The sequence below is a fragment of the Pan paniscus genome, chromosome 20, assembly GCF_029289425.2.
Source record: "Pan paniscus chromosome 20, NHGRI_mPanPan1-v2.0_pri, whole genome shotgun sequence".
Lineage (NCBI taxonomy): Eukaryota > Metazoa > Chordata > Mammalia > Primates > Hominidae > Pan > Pan paniscus.
In genome coordinates, this window is record NC_073269.2 from 39,433,522 (window position 1) to 39,457,407 (window position 23,886).

Here is a 23,886-nt window from a genome sequence, read left to right on the forward strand (position 1 = left end):
CCCAGGCTGGAATGCAGAGGCTCACTGCAACCTCCACCTCCCAGGTTCAAGCGATTCTCCTGCCTCAGCCTCCCAAGTAGCTGGGACTACAGGCGCCCGACACCTAGCCCAGCTAATTTTTTGTATTTTTAGTAGAGACGCGGTTTTACCGTGTTAGCCAGGATGGTCTCGATCTCCTGACTTTGTGATCTGCCTGTCTCGGCCTCCCAAAGTGCTGGAATTACAGGCATGAGCCACCACACCCAACCAGTTTCTAGTCTTAAAACAAGAAAAAAAAAAAAAAAAAAAAAAAAACCAGAAAAAAAGAGAAAAAAATCTGTCCTGTTTAACAAGAATGCAGCAAGGATTTTGCAACCTGCTCCCAGGCTGGATTCACGGAGAGCTCCATCCCCGCCCCAGCACCCTCGGCTCGGGTGGCTCTGTATGGGTTGGGGGGCGGGTGTGTATGTGGTATGTCAATGGGTGTGGTACATACCGTGTATGTGAGGCATGTGGTGGGTGGCGTGTGTATGGTGTGTAGTGTATGTATGGGGATGGTGGGTACATGTTGTGTGTGGTGTGTAGCATATGTGGTATGTATGGTGTGTGTGCATATGGCTGTGGTGCATGTGTGTGGTGTGTATGTGTATGGCTGTGGTGTGTGCAGGGTATTGGTGTATGTGGTGTGTGGCTGTATGTGGCATGCGATGTGTGGTGTGTAGGTGAATGTGGCATCAGATGTGTGGTGAGTGTGGTGTGTAGGCGCATGTGGCATGAGATGTGTGGTATGTGTGGTGTGTATGGTGTGTCATATGTATGCAGTATGTGGTATATGTGTGGTGTGTGTATGGTATGTGGTATGTGGGGGTTGTGTGTGCAGGTGTGTATGTGTGGTGTACATGGCGCATGATGTGTACGTGTGGTGTGTGTGTGGTATGTGGAACGAGTGTGGTGTGTGTGTGATGAGTATGGTGTGGGCAGTGTGTATGTGTGATGTGTGTGGCGTGTGTGTTGTGCTGTGTGTGGTATGTGGCATGTGTGGTGTGTATGGTGGGGGTGTGTGGTGTGTGGTATGTGGCCTGTGTATGTGCTATGCAGCATGTGTGTTGTGTGAGGTGTACGTAGTGTGTATGGTATGTGTGGGGGGTGTGTGAGGTGTGTGTGGTATATGGCATGTGTAGTGTGAGGGGTGTGTATGTGGTGTGCGGGAGTGTGTGTGGTGTGTATGGCATGTATGGTGTGTATGTGGTGTGTATGGTGTGGTGTGTGTGGTGTGTGTGTGGTGTGGGTGGCATGTATGAGGTGTGTGGTGTAGTGTGTGTGTGTGGCGTGGGGGGCATGTGCACAGAGTGAGTGTGGTGTATGTGGCATGTATGGGGTGTGTGGTGTGTTCTGTGTGTGTGTGGTGTAGGGGGTATATGTGGTGTGTGTGTGTGGTGTATGTGGTGTGTGGGGCATGTGTGTGGTGTATGTGGCTCGTACAGGATGTATGGTGGTGTGTGTGTGATGCATGGTGTGTATGGCATGTGTGGCGTGTATGTGGTGTGTATGGTGTGGTGTGTGTGGTGTGTGTGTGGTGTGGGTGGCATGTATGAGGTGTGTGGTGTAGTGTGTGTGTGTGGCGTGGGGGGCATGTGCACGGAGTGAGTGTGGTGTATGTGGCATGTATGGGGTGTGTGGTGTGTTCTGTGTGTGTGTGGTGTAGGGGGTATATGTGGTGTGTGTGTGTGGTGTATGTGGTGTGTGGGGCATGTGTGTGGTGTATGTGGCTCGTACAGGATGTATGGTGGTGTGTGTGTGATGCATGGTGTGTATGGTGTGGTGTGTGTGGTGTATATGGTGTGTGGTGTGGGGGCCATGTGTGTGGTGTGTGTGGCATGCACAGGATGTGTGTTGTTGTGTGTGTGGTGCGTATGGCGTGGTGTGTGTTGTGTATGTGGTGTGTAGTGTGTGGTGTGTATGGTGTATTGTGTGTGTTGTGTATGTGGTGTGTGGTGTGTATGGTATGATATGTGTGTCATGTATGTGGTGTGTGCTGTGTGTGGTGTGGGAGGCATGTGTGTGGTGTATGTGGCATGCACAGGACATGTGGTGGTGTGTGTGTGGTATGTATGGTGTGTGTGTTGTGTATGTGGTGTGTGGAGTGTGTGGTGTGTATGTGGTGTGTGGTGTGTGTGGTGCAGGGGGCATGTGTGTGGTGTATGTGGCATGCACGGGATGTGTGGTGTTGTGTGTGTGGTGTGTATTGTGTGGTGTGTGTCATGTATGTGATGTGTGGAGTGTGTGGTGTGGTGTGGGAGGCATGTGTGTACTGTATGTGGCATGCATGGGATGTGTGGTGTTGTGTATGGTGTGTATGGTGTGGTGTGTGTCGTGTATGTGGTGTGTGTGGTGAACGTGGTGTGCACAGATTGTGTGGTGTGGTGTGTGTGGTGTGTATGGTGTCATGTGTGTCGTGTATGTGGTGTGTAGTGTGTATGGTGTGGTGTGTGTCATGTATGCGGTGTGGAGGGGCATGTGTGTGGTGTACGTGGAGTGCACAGGATGTGTGGTGTGTATGTGGTGTGTATGGTGTGGCGTGTGTGTCATGTGTGTGGCATCTGGGGCATGTGTCTGGTTGGGGGAGACCCTCAGGTCGTGTCCCCTCTCCCCAGCCCATCTGTATTCGAGGGGCGCTGGGCACACAGAATCACAACTTGCTCCATCTGGCCAAAGAGTAAGAAAAGCACCAAGGCCTTGAATGAGAAGGAGCACAGCTGGGCAAGTCCCTCACTCACAAGGGACTGACGGGGACAGGAGCTGCGATTGAGGGCTGTCGCCTGTGGCAGGAGCGCCCAGAAAAGCCCAGGCCTGTGGAGAAGGGTCTCCAGTGGGTCTTGGCCTGGGAGGGGACGCCACCACACGGTCCCCGTCACACTACACAGATCCTCTCCCTTTCCCATGATTCTCATGACCCCCCAGAAACAAAAGGGCCCCAAATGCCCCACTCACAGCTCAGGGAGAAAGAGCATAATTTCAATCAAGGTCCCAGGCTGTCAGACACATCGCGTTATTAATCTCCTTGTGGCAAATGTGAGCTGGGACTCGCTTACACAGCCAATGGAGCATGCTCTAAATTAGCGTTTGCAGGTAATGGATCCGGCCGCCAGCCCCACGCCAGCTGGCTACAAGCTGGGTACGCCACTAACATGAAATAATAGGAGGCGGAAAAACGGATGGCCTGATTGGGCCTGCTGTTAGAGCCCGATTTACCCAACACGGACGTCTTATTGGTTTAACACAATTTACTACACCTCAATTGCGGAAAATGATTTTCATTCCTCTGAACCCTCAACTCCCAGGCGCCGCATGAGGGAGGAGTCTTCATAAATGCCATCCGCTCGCTCACTTTTTTTTTTTTTTAACATGCCTTCAAGATTTTATAACAAATCATAGATAATAAAACAAAAACAGATGAGGCTTAGAACTGGAGGTCCAGGCCACCATCTCTTGAGTCCTGGGGTGGGTGGTGTGTCCACCTTCGAGAAAACCAGCGCTGACTCCTGCCCCGAGTCCTGAACTGCAGAGCTCCCTGCCTTCATGCCCAGTGTCCCTGTGCAAGGCTGAAGCCAGCCAGGCCCCCAGCAGAAAGTCCAGCAGGTCTTAAGGATGCCCACCTTGCTCACAGGGTGCTGTCAACACATATAGAAGAGCGGCTGGTTTCCTTTGAACCCAGTGAGTCAGCGATTCACACAGCAGTGCAGCTGCCCCCCAGCCTTCCCTGGTAGCAGTTGAGCCTGTGTTCAAAGAGGCACACCCCCGGGTAACCAAAAACACGGGCTTTAGAAGAGATTTTTATTCCCCGACTAGTTAAGAAAAGAATTCTCAAGTTCCCAGTGACACAGAAGATGGCAGAAAAATCACTTAAAACCTTTTCTTCTCTTTTCCATCCATCTATCAAACCCACCCACATACGTTTCCCGACACCTACAGTGGGTCAGACACCACACAGATAAATGAGACGTGGTCCCCAAGAAGGCGCTTCCAGGCTCTCCAGGACAAGGACCACAAAACTGCATCACATAGTGTTCCTGCCCTGGAGAGGGAGCTCGAGGCGGAAGAAGTGTCAGCCCACCTCCCTGGCTGCAGATGTCCCCAGGGGCTTCAACCTGGACACTGGCAATCGGGGCGCCTCCTCAAATCTGGCCAGGGATACTCCATGATGTGACACTTTCCCCAGACACCCATCTTCCCACCATCTTCAGAGGGGGTGACCCCTCTCTCCCAACTCGGTCCCCTCAGGAACAGCCTCCATCTCTCGTTCTTCCTGTCTCAGTCCCCGTACCCACCCCCCTGCTCTAAGCTCTCAGGGGCCCACAGATCAGATAGCTTCCCTGGTGGGCACGGTTTCCCCTCCCTATGTCCTGTGGCCTGCAGCAGGTGGGTGCGCATGGCAGGTGCACAGCATGGGCAGCAGGTACACACGCTGACCCGATGCCACTCAGCACCCTGTGGGAGGCTGCTCCTGGCTGAGAGCTTCCCGGTGCACTCGGCTGTGGCCTCTGGCTTCGAGCTCATCTCTCCAAGAGCCACTCTGGTCCACGCAGGAGGCGGCAGCAAGGCCAACCCAGGGTCTTGGGATGGGGGTGGAGGGAAGGTGGAGCAGTTTGTAGACAGGGGTGACATCTCCCCAGAGCTCAGGTTCACGACACCCTGCTTCCAACAGCAGCCAAGTACAACATGTGGACTCTGTGTGGATCCTGACTTGAACAAACCAATGCTAAAAAGAGTTTAGGATCAATATGGACTAGATATTCACGACATGAAGGAGTTACGGTTCATTTGTGATAATGAATGTGATATTGGCATGGTGGTTATGTAAAAGTAGAAAAAAGTTCTCACCAACTGGAATACCTACTGAGGTATTTACAGGTGCTATGACACGATGTTTAGGATTTGGCTTTAAAATGCTCTAGCAAACAAAACTAAACACAAAAACCTGATGGGGACTTTGGGGTTCATTATACTTTTCTATTATTTTGGATATTGAAATTTCCTGTTAAAAAAAAAAAAAAGACCTCCATTACCTGGAAGGCATGAGGGCTAAGGAACGGCGGGTATTCCAGGGCCCCTGGCCCCTGACCCATAGCCCATGCAGCCCTGTCCCCAGGTTGGGCAGGGTCGGGCTCTGGGACGCTGTGGGGAGGGAGGCTCAGGGCCCCTCCCAGTAGCCACCTTGGGAGCAGGACTGCCTGCAGCACAGGGCTCAAGCAGCCAGCATGCGGAGGACGGCAGGGTTCCACATTGGGCTCAGCTATTCCTGCCCCAATTTCTCAGTTATTTTTATGTGAAGCATCAGCTATGGGTCACTGTGATTCAACTCAAGCTGGGACAGGTTTCCGGGGCAGTGCCAATCTGAGGGACCCACTGTCCAGCCCACCTCGCTGGAGGAGCCCCACAACACACTTCCCATCCCAGATCCTCGGAGCGGGCAGGGGGTCCTGGGAATGCTGGGCCACAGACACCGCACTGCAGAAGGAGACCACGCAGACGCAAGTGCTGGGATAGCTCTGCGAGCCCTTCTCAGCCTCCCCGGCTGACGGAGCTGGGCTTCTGATTAACGTGTTACATGGCCCCTCCCAGGATGCCAAGCACCTGGGTCAGGCCATTTTAACCTCCTCCTGGGCGGGGTAAGGAGAGAAGCACTGGAGCTTACTGCTCAGAACTCCTTCCAGGGCGAGACCTTAAAAAGACACCCATCCCCTAAGCACAGCCACAGCGAACTGAAGCGTCCAAGCAGCCCACTACGGGCCCCATCCGACCTCGGCCCTGCACCCCACTGATGGCAGGCAGGCCAGCGGGGCTGGGAGGGTGATATGGAGCCAGCACCCCCAGGGCCGGGGCTCTGAACAGAGCAGGCCCTGAGGACATCTGGGGTGGACTTGGGCCCTGCAAGGGGGGTAAGGGATACCAGAAACCAAGCTCTCACAAGGACAGGCAGGAAAGGAAAGCCCAGAGTGAGGACATGGGGATGGCAGCCTCTTCAGTGTCACCTCCCCAGAGCTTCCGGGTGGTACCAACACTGGTGGGAGGTCTCGGAATGGGGGCCTCCTGCCCCAGGACACGGGTGGGAAGGGAGCCACTGAGGCAGTTTGGGTCTGACCCAAAGGTTTCCTTGTACCATGGGTGGCAGCACACTGACTTCTGGGTCCTGGAGCGGGGCTGAGCTGGCCAGGCCACACCCGCCGCGGCTGGGCAGCCGCCGGTAGCTCCCCGGGTGGCACTGGCTCGCTGCAGCCCTAATAGGAGCGGAAGGCCAATGGAGCTCTCCAGAGCTCTTTATGGGCCGTTTAACCATCCCTCAACCCAGTCGCCCGAGCACAGCAGACATAATGGCAGTGTTTACACATAAAAATGGCAAGCTGTTTTACTGGCGGCTTTCAGAGTCATAAGAGCAGCAATTTGGTAAAGTTTCCTGCAAATGGCAGAAACAAAGTCCGAGGGTAGAATGGTGGGGCACTAAACCACCCTGAAAAGTCATCGAAGACCATTACGTCAAACACTCTGCCAAGAGCCAGGGAGGCGGGCGCAGTCGGAAGAAAAATAATCTTTGCTTGTGATCCTAAAGCCCTGTTCATAATCTCCGCTCACGGTGTGTGTGCCACTGCGGCGTCTCATCTGTTACTCACTCAGGGAACATAAATTACTGTTTTTTACCTTTTAATTTTACCCGGAGAAACATGGTGGCTTACCTTTCCAACTCATATTCTTTCATTCCCACTTTTACAGCCTTCATTACCTGGAGGACGGATATTAAGCAAAGACATTTGTATTAAGCAGATCAGTAACACAGCGTGATAAATAACATACAGCACTTCTTCAAAAGCACCTCTTCTTTAAAAAGGAAAAAAAGACTGATATGTGCATGCAGTGGTACAGACATGTGACAAATTAGAACTTTTTAAAAGCTCCAAAATCCATACCGTTTATTTAAACTGCTATGAAGCACTTCCATTTGGAAGCCGATAAATGCCATGCCTCAAGTTACAGCTCAGAGGCCACCAGCAGCCCGAGGACAGCGAGGATTTAACCACGAGGTGCTTGGTGAATACTTAATGCCACGAAAGCTATGACGATCACTAAAAGGCCTCCTTTAACTTTCATAAAACATGGAGAGCATTATCTCGTACAAGAGAGTATGCTGCCCATCAATTACCCTTGTCTGTTTTCTAACACAAAACTGCAATGTTCCTGAGCAGACAGTGGGCCATCCTCATCTTTCAAGACATGTGTTTCCTTATTTGGTCTCATTCCTCCAGTAAAGTGGGAAGGTTTGGAAGAGAACTACATGAAGAAATTTTCAGAAAATGGATGATAGTAATCAGTGTGTTTGAACCACAGTTAAGGACAAAAGATTCTTTAAAATGAGCTGAGAACTGCTGGGATATGAAGAAGGAGCACTCTACCCTCCCAGAATTGGGATTTTTTGTTGGAGAATTTCCTGAGGATTAGTGTCCACGACTGCATGATGGGCAGGTGCCCTAAGCTGAGGAATTGGGGCAGAGCCCCTTCTGTCCCTGCCCTGTGCCCACCAGGGAACAGAAAAGAGAACCATCACTGTGTAAAACTTCCTACCTCTCACTTGGCCCTTGGGGATTAGAGCCCACCTGGAAACCCTTCATCCTCACGCAGTTCTCTCGCCACACAGCAACACCGCTTTCCCCACTCAACCAGAGCCGGTGCCTGACTTACCTCACGGTGGGCCTCGCTGGAGATTTTATTGGTGTAGCGCAGAACCTCCAGCTCCATATCCGTCTTAAACACTCGGCTTCAGAGACAGAAGAACAAAGCAGCAAATCAGTAACTTTCAGGAGGCACTGGCTGGACCCCTCCAGGGAGAGCTCAGGGCCCACCACACCCTGCACAGCCCAGAAGGCGTGTTGTGCAAGGCCAGAGTGGGGCCACCAAAGCCCAGGAGTGACAAGCTCCATGGAACAGTCTAGAAGAAAACCTCTAGCGGGGAGCTGCTAGAGCTGCTGCCCACCTTCCCTAACACCAGCCAGCGGGCAGACTGTTTCCAGGGATAAGATCTGGAAGCCGCTGCAGTGGGGGAAGAAGCCTGGTTGCTGCAGCTTGTCACAGGCTGCCTCCCTCAGCCTCAGTTTCCCCATGCATGGAAGGGGGATGAAATCTACATGGCATGGCTGTTGGGCCATAATCCTAAGCCTGCTGCCTCCCAGGGCTCTGTCCTGTTGGCTGAAGAGGCCTTGTTTCCTCCCCACCCCCACCCACCTGCCCACGGGTGGGTGACAGGGTCAGGTGAGGGGACCCAAGCCATTCCAGTTTCGTGTGTGCTGGTACAAATGTGGAAACAGCTGGACAGCAGACATAGCAGGAGACCAGAAGCAGAGAAGAGGGAGGCAGCCACAGATGAGAGGGTGGTCTACGTGGGCAGGGGAGTCACAATCGAGGGACCCTGCTGTCCCTTCCTGGCTGGGCTGTGCCTCCTGCAACTGGACTCCTGAGGCTCCCAGGTCCTCCCAACAAACTTGTGTTAATTTGCCCAAATGTGGTTAGGTTTCTGGTGGTTGCAATCAATCTCACCCGCGAGTAAGACCCACAGAGAGGAGCCAAATAAGTATTTGTTTTCTACCTCCACCCATTTAAAAAAACCCTGGGTCCGCGGGCACAGAAAGGGCAGCCATGCTGAGGCATTCAGAGCACCGGCCTGGGAGAAAGGCCCTGGGCTCCAGTTCAGCTCCACCCCTTCCCAGCGGTGTGGCCGAGATCCCTACTCTGTGCCTCGGTTTCCCCATCTGAAAAACGGAGATATGAACACTGTTTTCATCATAGGTTTGCAGTGAGAACGGAGTTGGCATTTTTAAAGCACTAAGGACAGTGCCTGGCACACAGTAAGTGCTGTGTACGCTTGTTCCAGAAACCAAGCGAAATGCAAAGCCTGCAGACACCACGTCATCCACACTTCCCACCCCAAAGCCAGGTGGAATGCTCTGATGTCCTTAGGTAGGACATCTTGATTCTCATCAAAACATTACTCCCCAGTATTCATGACAGGCCCACAAAGCTAGAGAAATCTCAGCAGGCAAACGCAGCTTCCCTTCACTTTAAATTGCCATTTACTGGGGACCCGCCCCATGGTGGGTCCTGTAAGTTGCAGTGGATGCTGGGTGCACTGCCCAACTCATCCCCTGAGGCCACACCCCTCTACTGGTCTCCTTGATTCGATGGAGGGAGCCAAGACTCAGCTTCCTCACTTCAGCTGGGGACATCTCTGGGGGCCACTCCAGCACCAAAGCTCCCCATGGGAGCAGCCGAGACGCCCTTGTGACAGCATCGCAGCCCAAGCCTGCTCCCTTACTCTGACACACACACTGATCCTGACAGCACTCCTCAATACGCTTCCTGCCCACTTGGCTCAGAGACTCAGCTTCCCATGGAACCCAACCTAGAACAGGTACTACCTTCCCATTTTACAGATAGCGACACTGAGACTTAACTGAGACAATGTCAAAGAGCGCGTGACCCACTCTGTTACACTCACCCCCTTTTTGTTGCACTCCATGCAAAAATAATAGAACCCTACACCCAGACAAACTACTAACCAAATACAGAAGGAAACTAGTCCTTTTTAGACATTCAAAAACTCAGAAATGGGGGAAGTACTTAAGGATGTACTCCAGCAGAGAGAGAAGGGCAGAAGGGTGGGGAGAGGGAGAAAGCACAAGCCAATAAAGAGAAGGAGGTGACATAATGGGATATTTTAAAAAACTGGAGTCAATCCAAAAGTATAATTAGACACTGGACTGCAAGCCTAGAAAGCAATCAGTAGAAATTAGAACTCCAAGTAAGTGGCTCTGAGAAAAACATCCACAAAAAGAATGGCATGGATTCCTTTCTGCAGATAAAATCAATAGGAAGCTTAAAGCTCTTAGTGATATGGTGAAGAAGATATGTTTCTTCTCTCAATAAGAAAGAAGAAAGGCAAATTAAAACTCTAGGAACAACAAAACAAAACAGATATATGTATGAAGGCTGCATTTATTCACATGGTACCAAAGTAACACCAGGCAGATTACTCTCCAGGTCAAGGGGGAAAATGTAACCCAGTGATCAGTCTTAGCATCACTGATTGTGGGTCAACTAAGTATAATTTGTATCTGAATGTAGTGCAATAAGAAATACACATCACCTGGGATGTATTCCGGCGAATGTTTTAAACTTCTATGGCTTTAGATCTAACTTCCAGTTTGCAGGAAATATGGGGATAGAAGAACAAGCTAACCGCCACCACAAGTGAACAACCATACAAATCCAGAATTGGGATGCTGTGGTACAACTGGCCCAGCCTTTCAGTATCCGGGGGGAAAACCATCACAATACCCAAGTAAGAGATAGAACTATATTGGCCACGTCCAGCATGTCTTATGGACAACTGGAGGAACTCCTGTTTATGTGAACTTTCTAACTTTCAGCAATGCATGTATATATGTTGCTTTTGTTCTAATGAAAAAAAAAAAAGAAATAAAAATTTTTTTCCAATAAAAAAACCATTCTTTAAACAGAGAATAAACTAAAATATGGAGTGATTTTGTACAGCTGGTGGTTATATAAGAAAAACAGTCTAGGCCGGGCGCGGTGGCTCACGCCTGTAATCCTAGCACTTTGGGAGGCCGAGGCGGGCGGATCACAAGGTCAGGAGATCGAGACTATCCTGGCTAACACGGTGAAACCCCATCTCTACTAAAAATACAAAAAATTAGCTGGGCATGGTGGCGGGCGCCTGTAGTCCCAGCTACTCGGGAGGCTGAGGCAGGCGAATGGCATGAACCCAGGAGGCGGAGCTTGCAGTGAGCCGAGATCACGCCACTGCACTCCAGCCTGGGCGACAGAGCAAGACTCTGTCTCAAAAAAAAAAAAAAAAGAAAGAAAGAAAAAGAAAAACAGTTTATGTGCTCTTGATGCTAGGAGCCTCCTCTTGAGGGAGGCCCTGGGCTTGTGACATCCGACCCAAAGAGAAGGCACTCCTGCCCTGATACATTCCTTAGTTCTGCATAGACCACGGTCACAGTCATCACAGAAACACAGTTTTATGGCTTTTTTTAACCTTTTAGAGTTAATGTCTCCCTCAGACAGGTAAGATTTACTGCTCACATAAATGCAATGGAAATATTACAAACCCTAACAAGGAAACAGCAACAGAAGTCAGGAGGTAAAGACGGGTTGGAGAAAAGATGTGTAGAGAGAGCAGGGCCCCATCTGTGCAGCCTCAGCTCACCCAGGGCAAAGGCAAGATGGGGTGGAAAGTTCACGGAGCGAGAACTAAAGGAGGCTCAAATGTATGACAAAAAGGCAAATGGAACCCATGGAAGAACCAGCAATAAACATATGATGAAAAGATGGGTAGGGGTGACAGAGATGGCCCAAAGAATTCGCTTTGGGGAGGGGTGGTGTGGAGAGAGATGAGCTGGCAGGAGTCGCTGGTTTCATGATAACCTAGCTTTCCCGTACTGATTTTGTACTAGTGGCTTTTTAAACCAAGGGTACATATTGCTTTGATAGCACTTTAAAAACCTTAATGAGGTGCTGTCCATAATGGTAAATGTCCATTCATTCATTTCACATCACTAATAAGTAAGTGTCAGCTGGATGTACCAGGCACCGGTGATGGAGTGGAGTGAAAGGGCCACGTCCTCCCCTAATGGAGCGCAGAGACCATGGAGAGACGGATACAGCGCGAGTAAACACACAATGATGGAGTGGAAGGAGGGCTGCTAAGAGCAGGAGCCGGGGTGCTATGTGAGGGAATGATGGAGAGGCACGAGCCCTTTCGGTTTGGGGCTGGCCACCCGGTGAGGGAGGTCTGTAATACTGAGAGACCTGGAGAATGGAGGTGGGCAACCCAGCTGAGTCCCTCTGCACAAGGCAGAGAGTTCCCGGTGCACCCCCTGGCCAGCTCCTTTTCCTTTACTAAAGATGACCTACCTGCACCAAAGCTCCCAAAGGCCCACCCATGACTCTCACAAAGGTATCAATGCAAACACTCTCAAGATCAGCAAAGCTGGAGTGTCTGAGGACGCAGACCAGCACTCACGTCTCTGCTAGGAGCAAAGCTGGAGTGTCTGAGGACGCAGACCAGCACCCACCCCTCTGTTGGAGCAAAGCTGGGGTGTCTGAGGACGCAGACCAGCACCCACGTCTCTGCTAGGAGCAAAGCTAGAGTGTCTGAGGATGCAGACCAGCACCCACCCCTCTGTTGGGAGCAAAGCTGGGGTGTCTGAGGACGCAGACCAGCACTCGCTCCTCTCTCAAAGGGCACCTCTCCTGCATCTCCTCTTCCTCCTCCTCGGCCTGGCCAAGAGCCCACCTGAGCTGGCCTCCATCGAGGCAGCCCAGACAGAGGCCCCGAGGCAGGCGAGGATGGCGGGAATGGGAGGGGCCTGGTGGCTCCCCTACTCCCATCAGAGGCAGCAAGCCCTTGGGAACTTCAAGGGAGCAGCCCATGCCAGCCAGCCGCTGACTCACACGGTCTCCGTGACGCCACACAGCTGGGACAGCCAGCCATTTGTCACTGGGAAATGAGGCGGGCACCCTGCAGCGCAGCGACACCTTCCCGAGACCACAGAACCTTCTGGGGAATGTGGAAAAAACAAACCCACAAGCCCAGGGAGACTTTCTCGAATGAACGCCCTTTCTCTCGGCGGAGGCAGCCCTAAAGCCTGACAGCGTGCTGTTAATCATCATGAAGGTGTCTCTGATGCCGCCGTATGGCGGGTGCAGTCCCATTATCTGGGACCAGGCACTTGCTCCTGTCCCCAGAGGGTGACAGTTCAGAGCCATGGGCAGGACAGGGGCCAGCAGCTCAGGCTCCCGAGGTCCTAACCCACTTGCGGTCCCTCAGGTGTCATTCCCACTGCCACCCTCTATGACGTCAGCCCGGGGAACCCACTGTCAGGGAGCAGGTCTCTCTTCTCTCAAATGCAGCGATGATCACTGTGTGACAGCATGGATGAGGGCCAGGATCTCCCGCCCTCCAACCCCTTACTTTCTCCTGGAGCCGCCCTCTGCCTTCATTCGGCTCAGATCCCTGGCCCTTCTCTAGGGCCACTACTGTTGCCAGTGCTGTAGACTCCTCAGCCCTGTGCCCACCCATCCCCACAGGCTCGGCCTGTGCCTGCTCCAGGAGCACTGAGCACTGCCAGGGGAAGTCATGCACTGGCAATGGCCAAGCAAGCCCCAGTCACCTCAGCGAGGCCCCAGCTCTGCCGTGAGCTGCAGGGGAACCCGCAGGAGGGCTATTCTCAACTTCCCGCACCTTCCGAAGATTTCTACTCCCAACTTCTGCCCCCCACGGGAGCCGCCACAGATGAATGAATTCCACTCCTACTTCTTGGAGCGCGCAGCAGCCAGCAGATGGGTCCACTCTCACCTCTCCTCCTCCAAACTCCCAGGACTCCCCATCCGTCCTCTCCTCCCTCCCTTTTAAGGGAAGGTGCATCCTCTTCCCAAGCTCACACGCCCACCTGGGGATCCCAGCTCCAACCTCCACTAGCTCCTGCTAGAAGCTCCATGGCCACCGAAACAGCTTCCTCTACAAGTGAAGAATCCTCCCCTCACTTGCCTCCTTCTCCTCTTCCAGCCAAGCCTCCCCTACGCTGCCTGCCAGGCCCTAACAGTCCTTGCCTTGGGGGAGGAGGGAAAGCAGCTTTTGCGTTCTATTTTGAACTTCCTCCCCATCTCCTCCCCTCTCCTCTCCCCTCTTTGCTTCTCTCTTCACCCCCATCATGCTGCCAGCCCTCCCCTCCCCTTCTCGCAGAAGGTGTGGTTCCCTCTGCCTCTCCCTGCTTTCCCTCTGCACCCACCTGTGGGTCCTGGGTGGCCTGGAGCTCAGCGTGCGAGAACCCCCACCATGCCCCCATCTCAATGCGGCTCTGCCATCTTCCTGCTGCTTCAGCAGAGACCCGGGCGTCATCCTAGAAGCCCTCTCCCATCACATCCGTCCGCTGCTTCCCACATCCAACCCATGGTCAAGGGCTGCCACTCCCGCTCCACGACCTCCCTCAGGCCCCCCCATTTCTCTCTATCCGGCCCCAGCCTCTCTGGCCTGGACAAGCCCTCCAGCCTCCAGGCCTCCAGCCCACCTGCCCTGATAGCAGCTGGGGATCTTTAGGAAATGCAAACCTTATCGGGCTTCCCCTCATTTCCAGTGGCCTTTAGGTAGCCTCAGGATGAAGGTAAACCTCTAGTAGAGCACAACTCACGTAGGTGCAGGCCATCTCCACCACTCACCCCACGTGCTCTCCCAGCCTCCTCCCTCCTCTGCCTGGAACTTGTTCCTGCCCACCTCTAGCACCCACCTGAAACACACTTTTCTAGGGGTCGGAGACGACCCCCTTCTACCCTCCCACCCTGGGCTAAATCCCTTCTCTGTGTTCCCTGGGTAGTCTAGGCGAATCCTCAGAAACCTCTAACACTTAGAATTCTTTTAATTTAAGTCTCTTCTGAAAGGCCATATATAGTCCTGGAAGACGGTCCCAGCACCGGCACAGACACGCAGTAACTATGTGTCATCAAAGCTACCTGTCCTTCCACCGAAGCCAGACAACAGCTCATTTCCAACAAGGAGAGCTGATGGCCTCATTTCAAAGAGAAAAGGAGGCCTCTCCACCCAACCCTCCCCACCCCATGGCAGCATGGGATGTTGCCAAACCGGGCACAGCAGGGGCAAAGCCTCCTCAGGCTCCAGCAGCCCAAACTCCCTCTGTCACTGCCTCGTCCCAGTCCCACAGGTAGGAAGAGCAGCCCAGGGTGGATGACAGGAGCCCACACTCCCAGGCTCTGCACTCTGCCTCCCACTGCAGCTGGGGCATCCTCCTACAGTGATGAGCAGGAAGAGGTCGTAATCTGCCAAAGGAGAAAGGACCACATCCTCCTCCCAGCAGAGGTGATAATCATCTCTGCCATCGAGGCCCAGGGACCTACTTGCTTTTCTAATCTTACTTTGGGGGAAGTGGAAAAAAAAATCAAACTGAACCAGGGCAAATTATTCTACAAAGGCAGTTCTCTGATGAAACCAGCCTGGCTGGGCTTTGGCCTGGCCCAATTGAATCTATGCTTAAATAGACGTCTGCTGTGTGCTGGCTTAACCAATTATCCATAGGGCACTCTGGGCCTGAAGTCTCGCCCAGGCGCCAGGCATAGAGGGATGCACCCCAGCCTGGCCTGGTTATCTCACAGCGCCAACACTGGAAACTGTTTTTAAGATGACTGTAGAAAAGAACAGGATTTTCCAGCATTCCGCGCAGTTTCTCCCTGTCTTCAGGAGGAATGCACCACCCTGAATATGATGCGCCCATTTCCAGTGTTCTTGAGCATGAACAGACGAGGACAAAAGGGTGCCCCAGCCTCCGTGGGTCCACCGGCCCCTGGAGTGAGAGATGCATGGTCACACTCAGTCCCAGCCTTGTCTGCCCCAGGGGATGTGTGGGGTGGTTGTTAGAAGTATGATCTACAAGGCTGACAGCCCCATGAGAGGACAAAGGCCACCTCCTCCAGGAAGCAACAGAGAATCATGGCTCAGGACAGGATGACAAAGATGCCACCTAAGAAGTTTGAGCAGGCCAGGCATGGTGGCTCTCACTTGTAATCCCGGCACTTTGGGAGGCCAAGGCTAGAGGATCTCAGGCCAAGGCTGAGCACAGGAATTCGAGGCCAGCCTGGGCATCACAGTGATAACCTGTGTCTACAAAACATTTAAAAATCAGCCAGATGGCCAGGTGCAGTGGCTCATGCCTGTAATCCTGGCACTTTGGGAGGCCGAGGCAGGCAGATCACCTGAGGTTGGAAGTTCAAGACCAGCCTGACCAACATGCAGGAACCCCGTCTCTACTAAAAATACAAAAGTAGCCAGGCATGGTGGCACATGCCTGTAATCCCAGCTACTCGGGAGGCTGAGGCAGAAGAGTCGCTTGAACCTGGGAGGCAGAAGTTGCAGTGAGCCAAGATTGCGCCATTGCACTCCAGCCTGGGCAACAAGAACGAAACTCCATCTCAAAAAAAAAAAAAAAAAAAAAATCAGCTAGGCATGGGAGTGTGCACCTGTAGTCTCAGCTACTCGGGAGGCTGAGGTGGGAGGATGACTTGAGCCTGGGAGTCCGAGGTTGCAGTGAGCCATGATTACAACACTGCATTCCGGCCTGGGCAAGAGCATAAGACCCTGTCTCTAAAAAGAGAACTTTGGGCAGAAGTCAGCTCAGGCTCTTTGGCCAGGAAAAAACGTGCCAGGAAATGTGGGCACTGCACAGCCTCACAGAGAGTCCCCAGCTCATGGCCACGCTGTGGGCATCAACATGCCTGGAGGCTGCTCAAACAGACAGGGAGGCTGGGAGGCAAAGTCTCCTACCCCATGTAGGCCTGCTCTCCTGCTACAGACCTAAAATCACAAAAAGTAGATGAGGCAAAGATGTACTTGTGCAACCTTATTTTTTTTCCTTAAACATTCACAAGTCACAGCACTGCCTCTGAGCATTAAACCCTGAATTAAGATATCAATTAACTGAGGTCTAAACACTCCACTGATTAAAATAGTAGTGAGACAAGGATGAAGGATTTCCAAAATCAGCCTCTAAGCATCAAAGTGGCACCGTGTTGAACAAAACTCATTTAAAGGGCCAGGTATTCCATCTCTCCTGGAGATGGATGTGCAGGGAATGATTCTATTGGAGCCAGGTGGGCGGGAATTCAACACCACTGAACCCGCAACAACTATCCCTCCCACACTCCATGACCCAGTGATGCAAAGGATAAAATCCCACAAGGGGAAGGACAGAAAGAAAAGAGCTGGTTGGAATTACATATCCTCCGGGGAATCAATCAATAAGTCCTCTCCAAGAAACCAAAGCCATGAAGAAAATGATGGTTTAGCTCAGCTGCGAGCTGAGTGTGCCTGAAACCTAGCCAGGGACGGGCAAACGTGGGGCAGAGGTCCACCTCCATGCTGGACCAGGGCCTGGCCACGCCTTTCCTTCTGTCTGATGCTCCCACATCCATCTCCTGCCTCCTGGCGCGCAGTGACTCAAGTTCTCACTCTCCCCTAGGAGTCCCACTTGCCATGTGGCTTTCTTGCTGGCGTAGGGTTAAATGCCTATTCATGAGGACACAAAGATGAGCAATGCTACTGGAATCCTTTTCACAGACACACCGAGAATTTAGGTCATCATCTACGTATCTTTTCTAATTTGGGACATGTTACCCAGGACGTAGAATCCTGGGACACGTCTACCTGTGAACCAACCACAGCTTCCCATCTCCTGTGCACACAGAGAGGCCGGGGAGCAGAAATAGACACGTTACCCACCGCCTGATTAATGCATGCAGGACACTTTTCGTTCTGTGTAATTAACAGCTCTAAAACCGGCAGATGACTCAATTTAACAGTCTCGCTTAAAACCCAAGAAGGCACACGGCAATTGCTGACACTCCTGCTCTCCCCTGACGCTTCCAGAGGTACTTAACCGAAACCCAAGGCACTGAGCTATCAGGTGGTATGAAAGCATCTCCTTTTATTTCCCACCTTGCCTTCAGATCAATTTAATCATCTGCAAAACAGTAAAGCAGAACCACAGCCTAAATTATGGAAGTAAGATGCCTGCTCTTTTGAAGTTTCAACTTTTGACCTTCACATTCAAACTGCACTACCCAGCACAAGAAAAGAAATTATCCAGTTATGATCTCATGTTTGTGGGGAAGAGTATGATTATAGAGGAATTTACAGGAAATCAAAAAGGCGCTCCTTGAGAGAATGGAAAACAATAAAACAGTCACAGGAAGGAAATGAATGACAGCCGAACAAAAATGAGAAAGCGAGTTTGCCTGTGCTAGGAGAGGCTGCTTGCTGCCTTCCAATCAAGACAGGCTCCCGAGGAACCCCGTGTCCCCAGCCAAGCTGCTAGCGGAAGCTGGGGTGCATGTGGGTGCCAAGGAAGCCAAGCATCTGCCCCCTGGTTCTCCACCCTACTATACCCTGGCCCCAGCACAAGACCATTCCAAGGGTGCTGGACCGTACGTTCAGTGGGACCAGCAGTGAGCTGGGAGGATGACTGACACTCAGGCAGCCCCACTCCACGGGTGCCCCCTCAGAGCTGCAAGGAGCAGTGCAAGAGCCTGGGATCAACAGTCTGGGCTCAACTGGCATTTTCTTGTGCAAGTCACTAACTTCCCTGTACCTCAGTTTCTTCATCTGTAGCATGGAAATAACTAGAACACTTACCTAATACACCACAAATAAAATATCTTTAAATACAGTGACGTGTGTTAAGTGCTTAGCACAACACCTTGTACACATGGAGTCTCAACAGGTGATAGTCAGTGTTATCAAGATGTGCCAGGCTGCAGCCTGGCTAACATGGTGAAACCCCATCTCTACTAAAAATGCAAAAAGTAGCCGGGCATGGTGGTGCGCACCTGTAGTGGGGAGGCGGGGGCTGAGGCACAAGAATCACGTGAACCCGGGAGGCGGAGGTTGCAGTGAGCCAAGATCATGCCACTGTACTCCAGCCTGGGCGACAGAGCAAGACTCCATCTCAAAAAAAAAGTGCCAGGCTGGGTGCGGTGGCTCACGCCTATAATCCCAACACTTTGGGAGGCTGAGGTAGGAGGATCTCTTAAGGCCAGGAGTTCGAGGCCAGCCTGGGCAACACAGGAGACCCCCATCTCTACAAAAAACAGAAAAATTAGCTGGATGTGGTGGCGTGTACCTGGAGTCACAGCTACTTGGAAGGCTGAGGTGGGAGGATCGCCTGAGCCCAGGAGGTCAAGGCTGCAGCAAGCTACGATCATGCCACTGTACTCCAGCCTGAGAGACAAAGTGAGATCCTGTCTCTTAAAAAAAAAAAAAAAAGACATGCCAGTCCTTCACTTATACTCTCATTCAATCTTTGAGCCTACTTTGCAGGTGAGGAAACTGAGGCTGGGTGAATCTTCACATCCGTACCATGAGTTAGGTTTCACCACATCTCCGTTTTACAGATCAAGAAGCTGAGGCTCAGAAAAGTCAAGTGACTTCCTGAGCAGGGAGGAGATGGGGCTAGAATTCACATGTGCCCGAGTTGATGGTTTCCTGTTATCCCCATAACCCTCCCACAGAGAGAGGGTGGTGAAGGCATTCAAGACCTAAGGGCAAAAGATGAGTCCCTGAGTCGTAATCTGACATCATGGAAAGCCCACCCATTCCTGTTAATAAAGGACCTGCCCGCTGCCCCACACAGCATCCTTCCTTCAGTGCCCCAGGGAGTGTGATGATCATGACTACAGTGGACCCACCGAGAGTGACTGGGACCCGGGCTATTAAAACATACCCCTGAGCAGCAGGGACAATGTGACATTTCTAAAATGGTTCTACTGCCATCAACTTTCTGCTGCTTGCTTTAATAAAGTTGGGAGGTATGCTTAGGAACGCGGGCTCGACCTCAAAGCCTCGAAAATGTCACTTGAATTAAAGCATGCTTCTTTGAAAGTGACGAATTAATGACTTATCCCTTAGGAGATGGCAGGAGTACAGGACCCAGCCGTGGTCTCCAAGGCACCCAAGCTGTAAGTGACCACAAGGGAATGTCCCATGTGAGGCAGTGTAAGTGGACATGGCCCATTCTAAGTACCCAGGATTTATTTTTCTGCCAAATGGGGGCTACAGATAGGACAGGCTCTCTGGTTTCTCTTCAGATCCTATGAATCATTTGCCTTTTACGGACAAGTCAGGCATTTGTTAGTTTATTTTTTTGAGACAAGGTCTCACTCTGTCACTCGGGCTGGAGTATGGTAGCATAATCATGGCTCACTGCAGCCTTGACCTCCTGGGCTCAAGCGATCCTCCTGCCTCAGCCTCCCAAGAAGCTAGGACTATAGGAGTCCAATGCCATGTTTGGCTAATTTTTTAAAATTTTGTTTTTGTAGAGATGGGATCTCTCTATGTTGCTCAGGCTGGTCTCAAACTCCTGGCCTCAAGTGATTCTCTCGTGTTTGTCTCCCAAAGTGCTGGGATTACAGGCGTGAGCCACCAGCTTGGCTTTGTTACTTTATAAAAACAAGAGGTGGCTGTGAACTTGAAGAACACCAGCCCTGTCTTCACAGAGTGTGGCTGTGAGGGGCGTCGGACCCACTGGCCTCTAACCCCGAGGGTCAGTATTAGCGCCTGTCATCAGCCCTCAGTTCTCCACCCCCAGCTCAGCCCTCTCTCCCACTGGCACCTACCTCAGACTCAACACACCCCAAGTCCCAGATCTGCCCCGGCATCTGGCCCTCCCAGTTGTCCCCATCTCAGTGACACACCACCTAGCTATGCGGGACAAAAACCTGGAGTCACCTTCAACTCTGCCCTTCACTCACGCATCATAACCGGTCCCTCCCAGGAGCTTTCCCTCTTGACTGCGGCTTCACCACTCAGATCTGTCCTGCCACAGCCCTCCACTGCCAGCTGGACCCCTGCAACAGCCTCCTAACTTGCCACCTGTTCCCACACTTGCCCTACAGCTGGGTCTCTAGTCTGAGGCCAAAATGATTTCTTATTTTTTATTTTATTTTTTTTGAGACAGAGTCTTGCTCTGTCGCCCAGGCTGGAGTACAGTGGCGCGATCTCAGCTCACTGCAACCTCTGCTTCCCAGGTTCACACCATTCTCCTGCCTCAGTCTCCCTAAGAGCTGGGACTACAGGTGCCCGCCACCATGCCCTGCTAATTTTTGGTATTTTTAGTAGAGACGGGGTTTCACTGTGTTAGCCAGGATGGTCTCGATCTCCTGACCTCATGATCCACCCACCTCGGCCTCCCAAAGTGCTGGGATTATAGGCCTGAGCCACCGCACCCGGCTCGAAATGATTTTTTAAATGCAAACCCAATTCTACCATTCTCCTGCTTAAACCCTTCAAGGGTTTCCTGTGTTTCCCATTCCTCTCAAGAAAAAGTCAACACAGACACCAAGGCCCACCCAGCCACTGCCTGTCTCTCCAACTGTTCTCGGGCTCTGCTCCCTGGCTCCGCACTGGCCACACAGAGCCACCACCCTTTCTCTTGTTTCTGTGAACGAGTGGTCCTTTTGCCAGGGTCACTCTCTCCTACTCCTTCTTTCTCCACAGCCGATGCCCATTCATCTTTCAGGATACCTCCTTGGTCCCAAGCTCTAAGACGAGGCGAGTCAGAGCTCCCAGCTAGACAGGAAAGAAAATGTGATCATACAGACTTAGGGTCATATGTGAGAAGGCTACACATCTCCTTGGCAAGTGATGATGTGGCAAAGGCCTGGCCTTGCCTCTCTTCTACATTCTCAGTACGTGCAGCCATCCATCAAAGAAAAAATGCCTTGCTGCTGTCAAAGAGCAATGCAATGGCTTAGGAAGAAAACTGGTGGCACACTGGGATGGGAGGGCCACCTGCAGGGCCCACAGAGGTGGCGCCCAGCATAAGACAGCTCACTTTGTAGGCAGCTAGTAGAAGCCAGTTGTGCAGCAGGTAAGGGCTAACAGTATCACCACGGGAAGGAAGAAGGTGACAGAAGAATGCATAGAACAGAATGCCACCTTTGTCAAGACACATGCGTGACATGTTTACCTTTCTGGCAATGGGATTATGTGTTCTGTTTATTTCTGCCCTTTTTACTATCTACCTCGTGCTGGAGCTATCTAAGTTTGGTTTACTTATGGTAGGAGTTTTTGTAAGATTGCAAATAAGGGAAATAAGTTTAACTGATGTTTAAGTGACTCACGCCCTTTCAAAAAAAGTACGGCCAGTCAACCAACAACAAAGAACAAGCAAAACAGAAAAGGCTATGGGAGAAGGTTCTGGGAATCTGCTTTCTGAGGGGCTCTCTGAGATGGTGTGGGCAGGAACAACAGGGCATTCCATCCCCATGAGCCGAGCGCAACAAACAGGCAAGGTGACCACAGGCCGTACTCACCACTCAACGATCTCTGGGTGAAGAATGGTATTGTTGACTTCGAACCTGTAGGGCGAAAAGAAATCAAGCCCATTAATCCAATGGTCTGTCATGTCCCAGCAAGAACTACCTCATTCAAGACATGCACACACGATGAAGAGGGTCCCACACTTTAATTTCATGACTTCCTGACCCACAAAAGGCCTGTTGATCCCTTCCTTCAGCAGACCTGGCAGCCTGGGCCATGTCCTCCAAATGCAGTCAGTTGGAGAGCAAGCTTTATGGCTACAAAACACCAGCCCTGATCCCCACTAGGCAGACAGCATAGTCTCTTGTGTCAAGTATATCAAAATACACACAATAGGAGTACCAGAAGGAAAGAATGCAGAGAAAGCAAAAACCTCACCAATTTGATGAAAAACATTAATCTACATATCCATAAAGCTCCATGAACTCCAAGTAGGATAAATTCAAAGATATCCACACCTAGACACATCATAATCAAACTGTCAAAAAAGTATCTTGAAAGCAGCAAGAGAAAAGTATTAATAATTCATCACTTACAAGAGATCCTCAATTAGATTAATAGCTGATTTCTCATCAAAACCTATGGTGGAGAGAAGGCAGTGGGATGACATTTAAAGTGCTGAAAGATAAGAAAAAAGTCCACCAAGAATTCCATATCCAGCAAAGCCATTATTAATAAATGAGGGAGAACTACAACATCCCAGATAAGCAAAACCCAAGAGAATTTATTACTAGCAGACCTACCCTGAAAGAAAAACAAAAGGGAATTGTTTCAAATAAAATGAAAAGGTACTGCAGAGTAACCTGAATCCACGTGAAGAGAAAGAGAGCACTGGCAATGGTAACCATATAGATAAATATAAAGACAGTATAAATGTATTTTTTGTTTGTAACTCCTTTTCTCTCCTGACTTAAAAGACAACTGAATAAAGCAATAATTGTAAATCTGTATTGATAAGTACAAAATGAATAAAGACGCAATCCACATGCAATAACAGCACAAAAGAGAAAGAGGAAAAGGAGACATATAGGGGCAAGCTTTTGCATGCTATTTAAATTAAGTTGACATTAATGCAAACTAGATTTTCAAGTTTAAGTAGTCAATTGTAATCCCCATAATCATTAAGAAAACAGCTAAAACATACAGAAAAGGAAATGAGAAAGAAACCAAAATGTTACAATTAAAAAAAAAAATCAAACACAAAAAAATGTAATGGAGAAAGTGAGGAACAAAAATGTTATAAGACATAAAGAAAACTAATTTTAAAATGGTAGAGTTTTTCCTTATCAATAATTACTTTAGATGTAAATGGATTAAATTCTCCAATTACAAGGCAAGGATTGGCGAATGAATTCTTTTTTTTTTTTAATTTTAAGTTCAGGGGTACATGTGCAGGTTTCTTATATAGGTAAACTTGTGTAATGGGGCTTTGTTGTACAGATTATTCTGCCACCCAGGTATTAAGTCTAGTGCCCATTAGTTATTTTGTTATTTTTCCTGATCCTCTTCCTCCTCCCACCCTCCACCTTCCAATAGGCCCCAGTGTGTGTTGTCCTCCTCTATGTGTCCATGTGTTCTTATCATTTAGCTCCCACTTGTAAGTGAGAACATGTGGCATTTGGTTTTCTGTTCCTGCATTAGTTTGCTGAGGATAACAGCCTCCAGCTCCATCCACGTTCTTGCAAAGGACATGATCTCATTCTTTTTTATGGTTGCATAGTATTCCATGGTGTATACCATACCACATTTTCTTTATCCAGTCTACCACTGACGGGCATTTAGGTTGATTCCATGTGTTTGCTATTGTGAATAGTGCTGCAGCGAACATACACATGCATGTGTTGTTAGAACAATTTATATTCCTTTGGGTGTATACTCAGTAACGGGATTGCTGGGTCGAATGGTATTTCTGTTTTTAGGTCTTTGCGGAATTGCCATGCTGTCTTCCACAATGGTTT

General features: G+C 50.7%; 1 protein-coding gene across 4 annotated transcripts in view; it reads right to left on the reverse strand.

Moving 5' to 3' along the window:
• Positions 1-23,886, reverse strand: part of PEPD (peptidase D) — a 141,046-nt gene that overhangs the window by 74,791 nt on the left and 42,369 nt on the right. For all 4 annotated transcript variants that reach the window (XR_008621990.2, XM_003816195.5, XM_063599545.1 and 1 more), the window contains exons 7-9: positions 21,922-21,966; positions 7,711-7,786; positions 6,711-6,757 (exon numbers count right to left, since the gene is read on the reverse strand). Coding sequence is in view for 3 of the 4 variants with exons in the window: in XM_003816195.5 (XP_003816243.3) it covers positions 6,711-6,757; positions 7,711-7,786; positions 21,922-21,966 (168 nt within the window). In the remaining variant the exon portion in view is untranslated. The remainder of the gene's footprint in view (positions 1-6,710; positions 6,758-7,710; positions 7,787-21,921; positions 21,967-23,886) is intronic.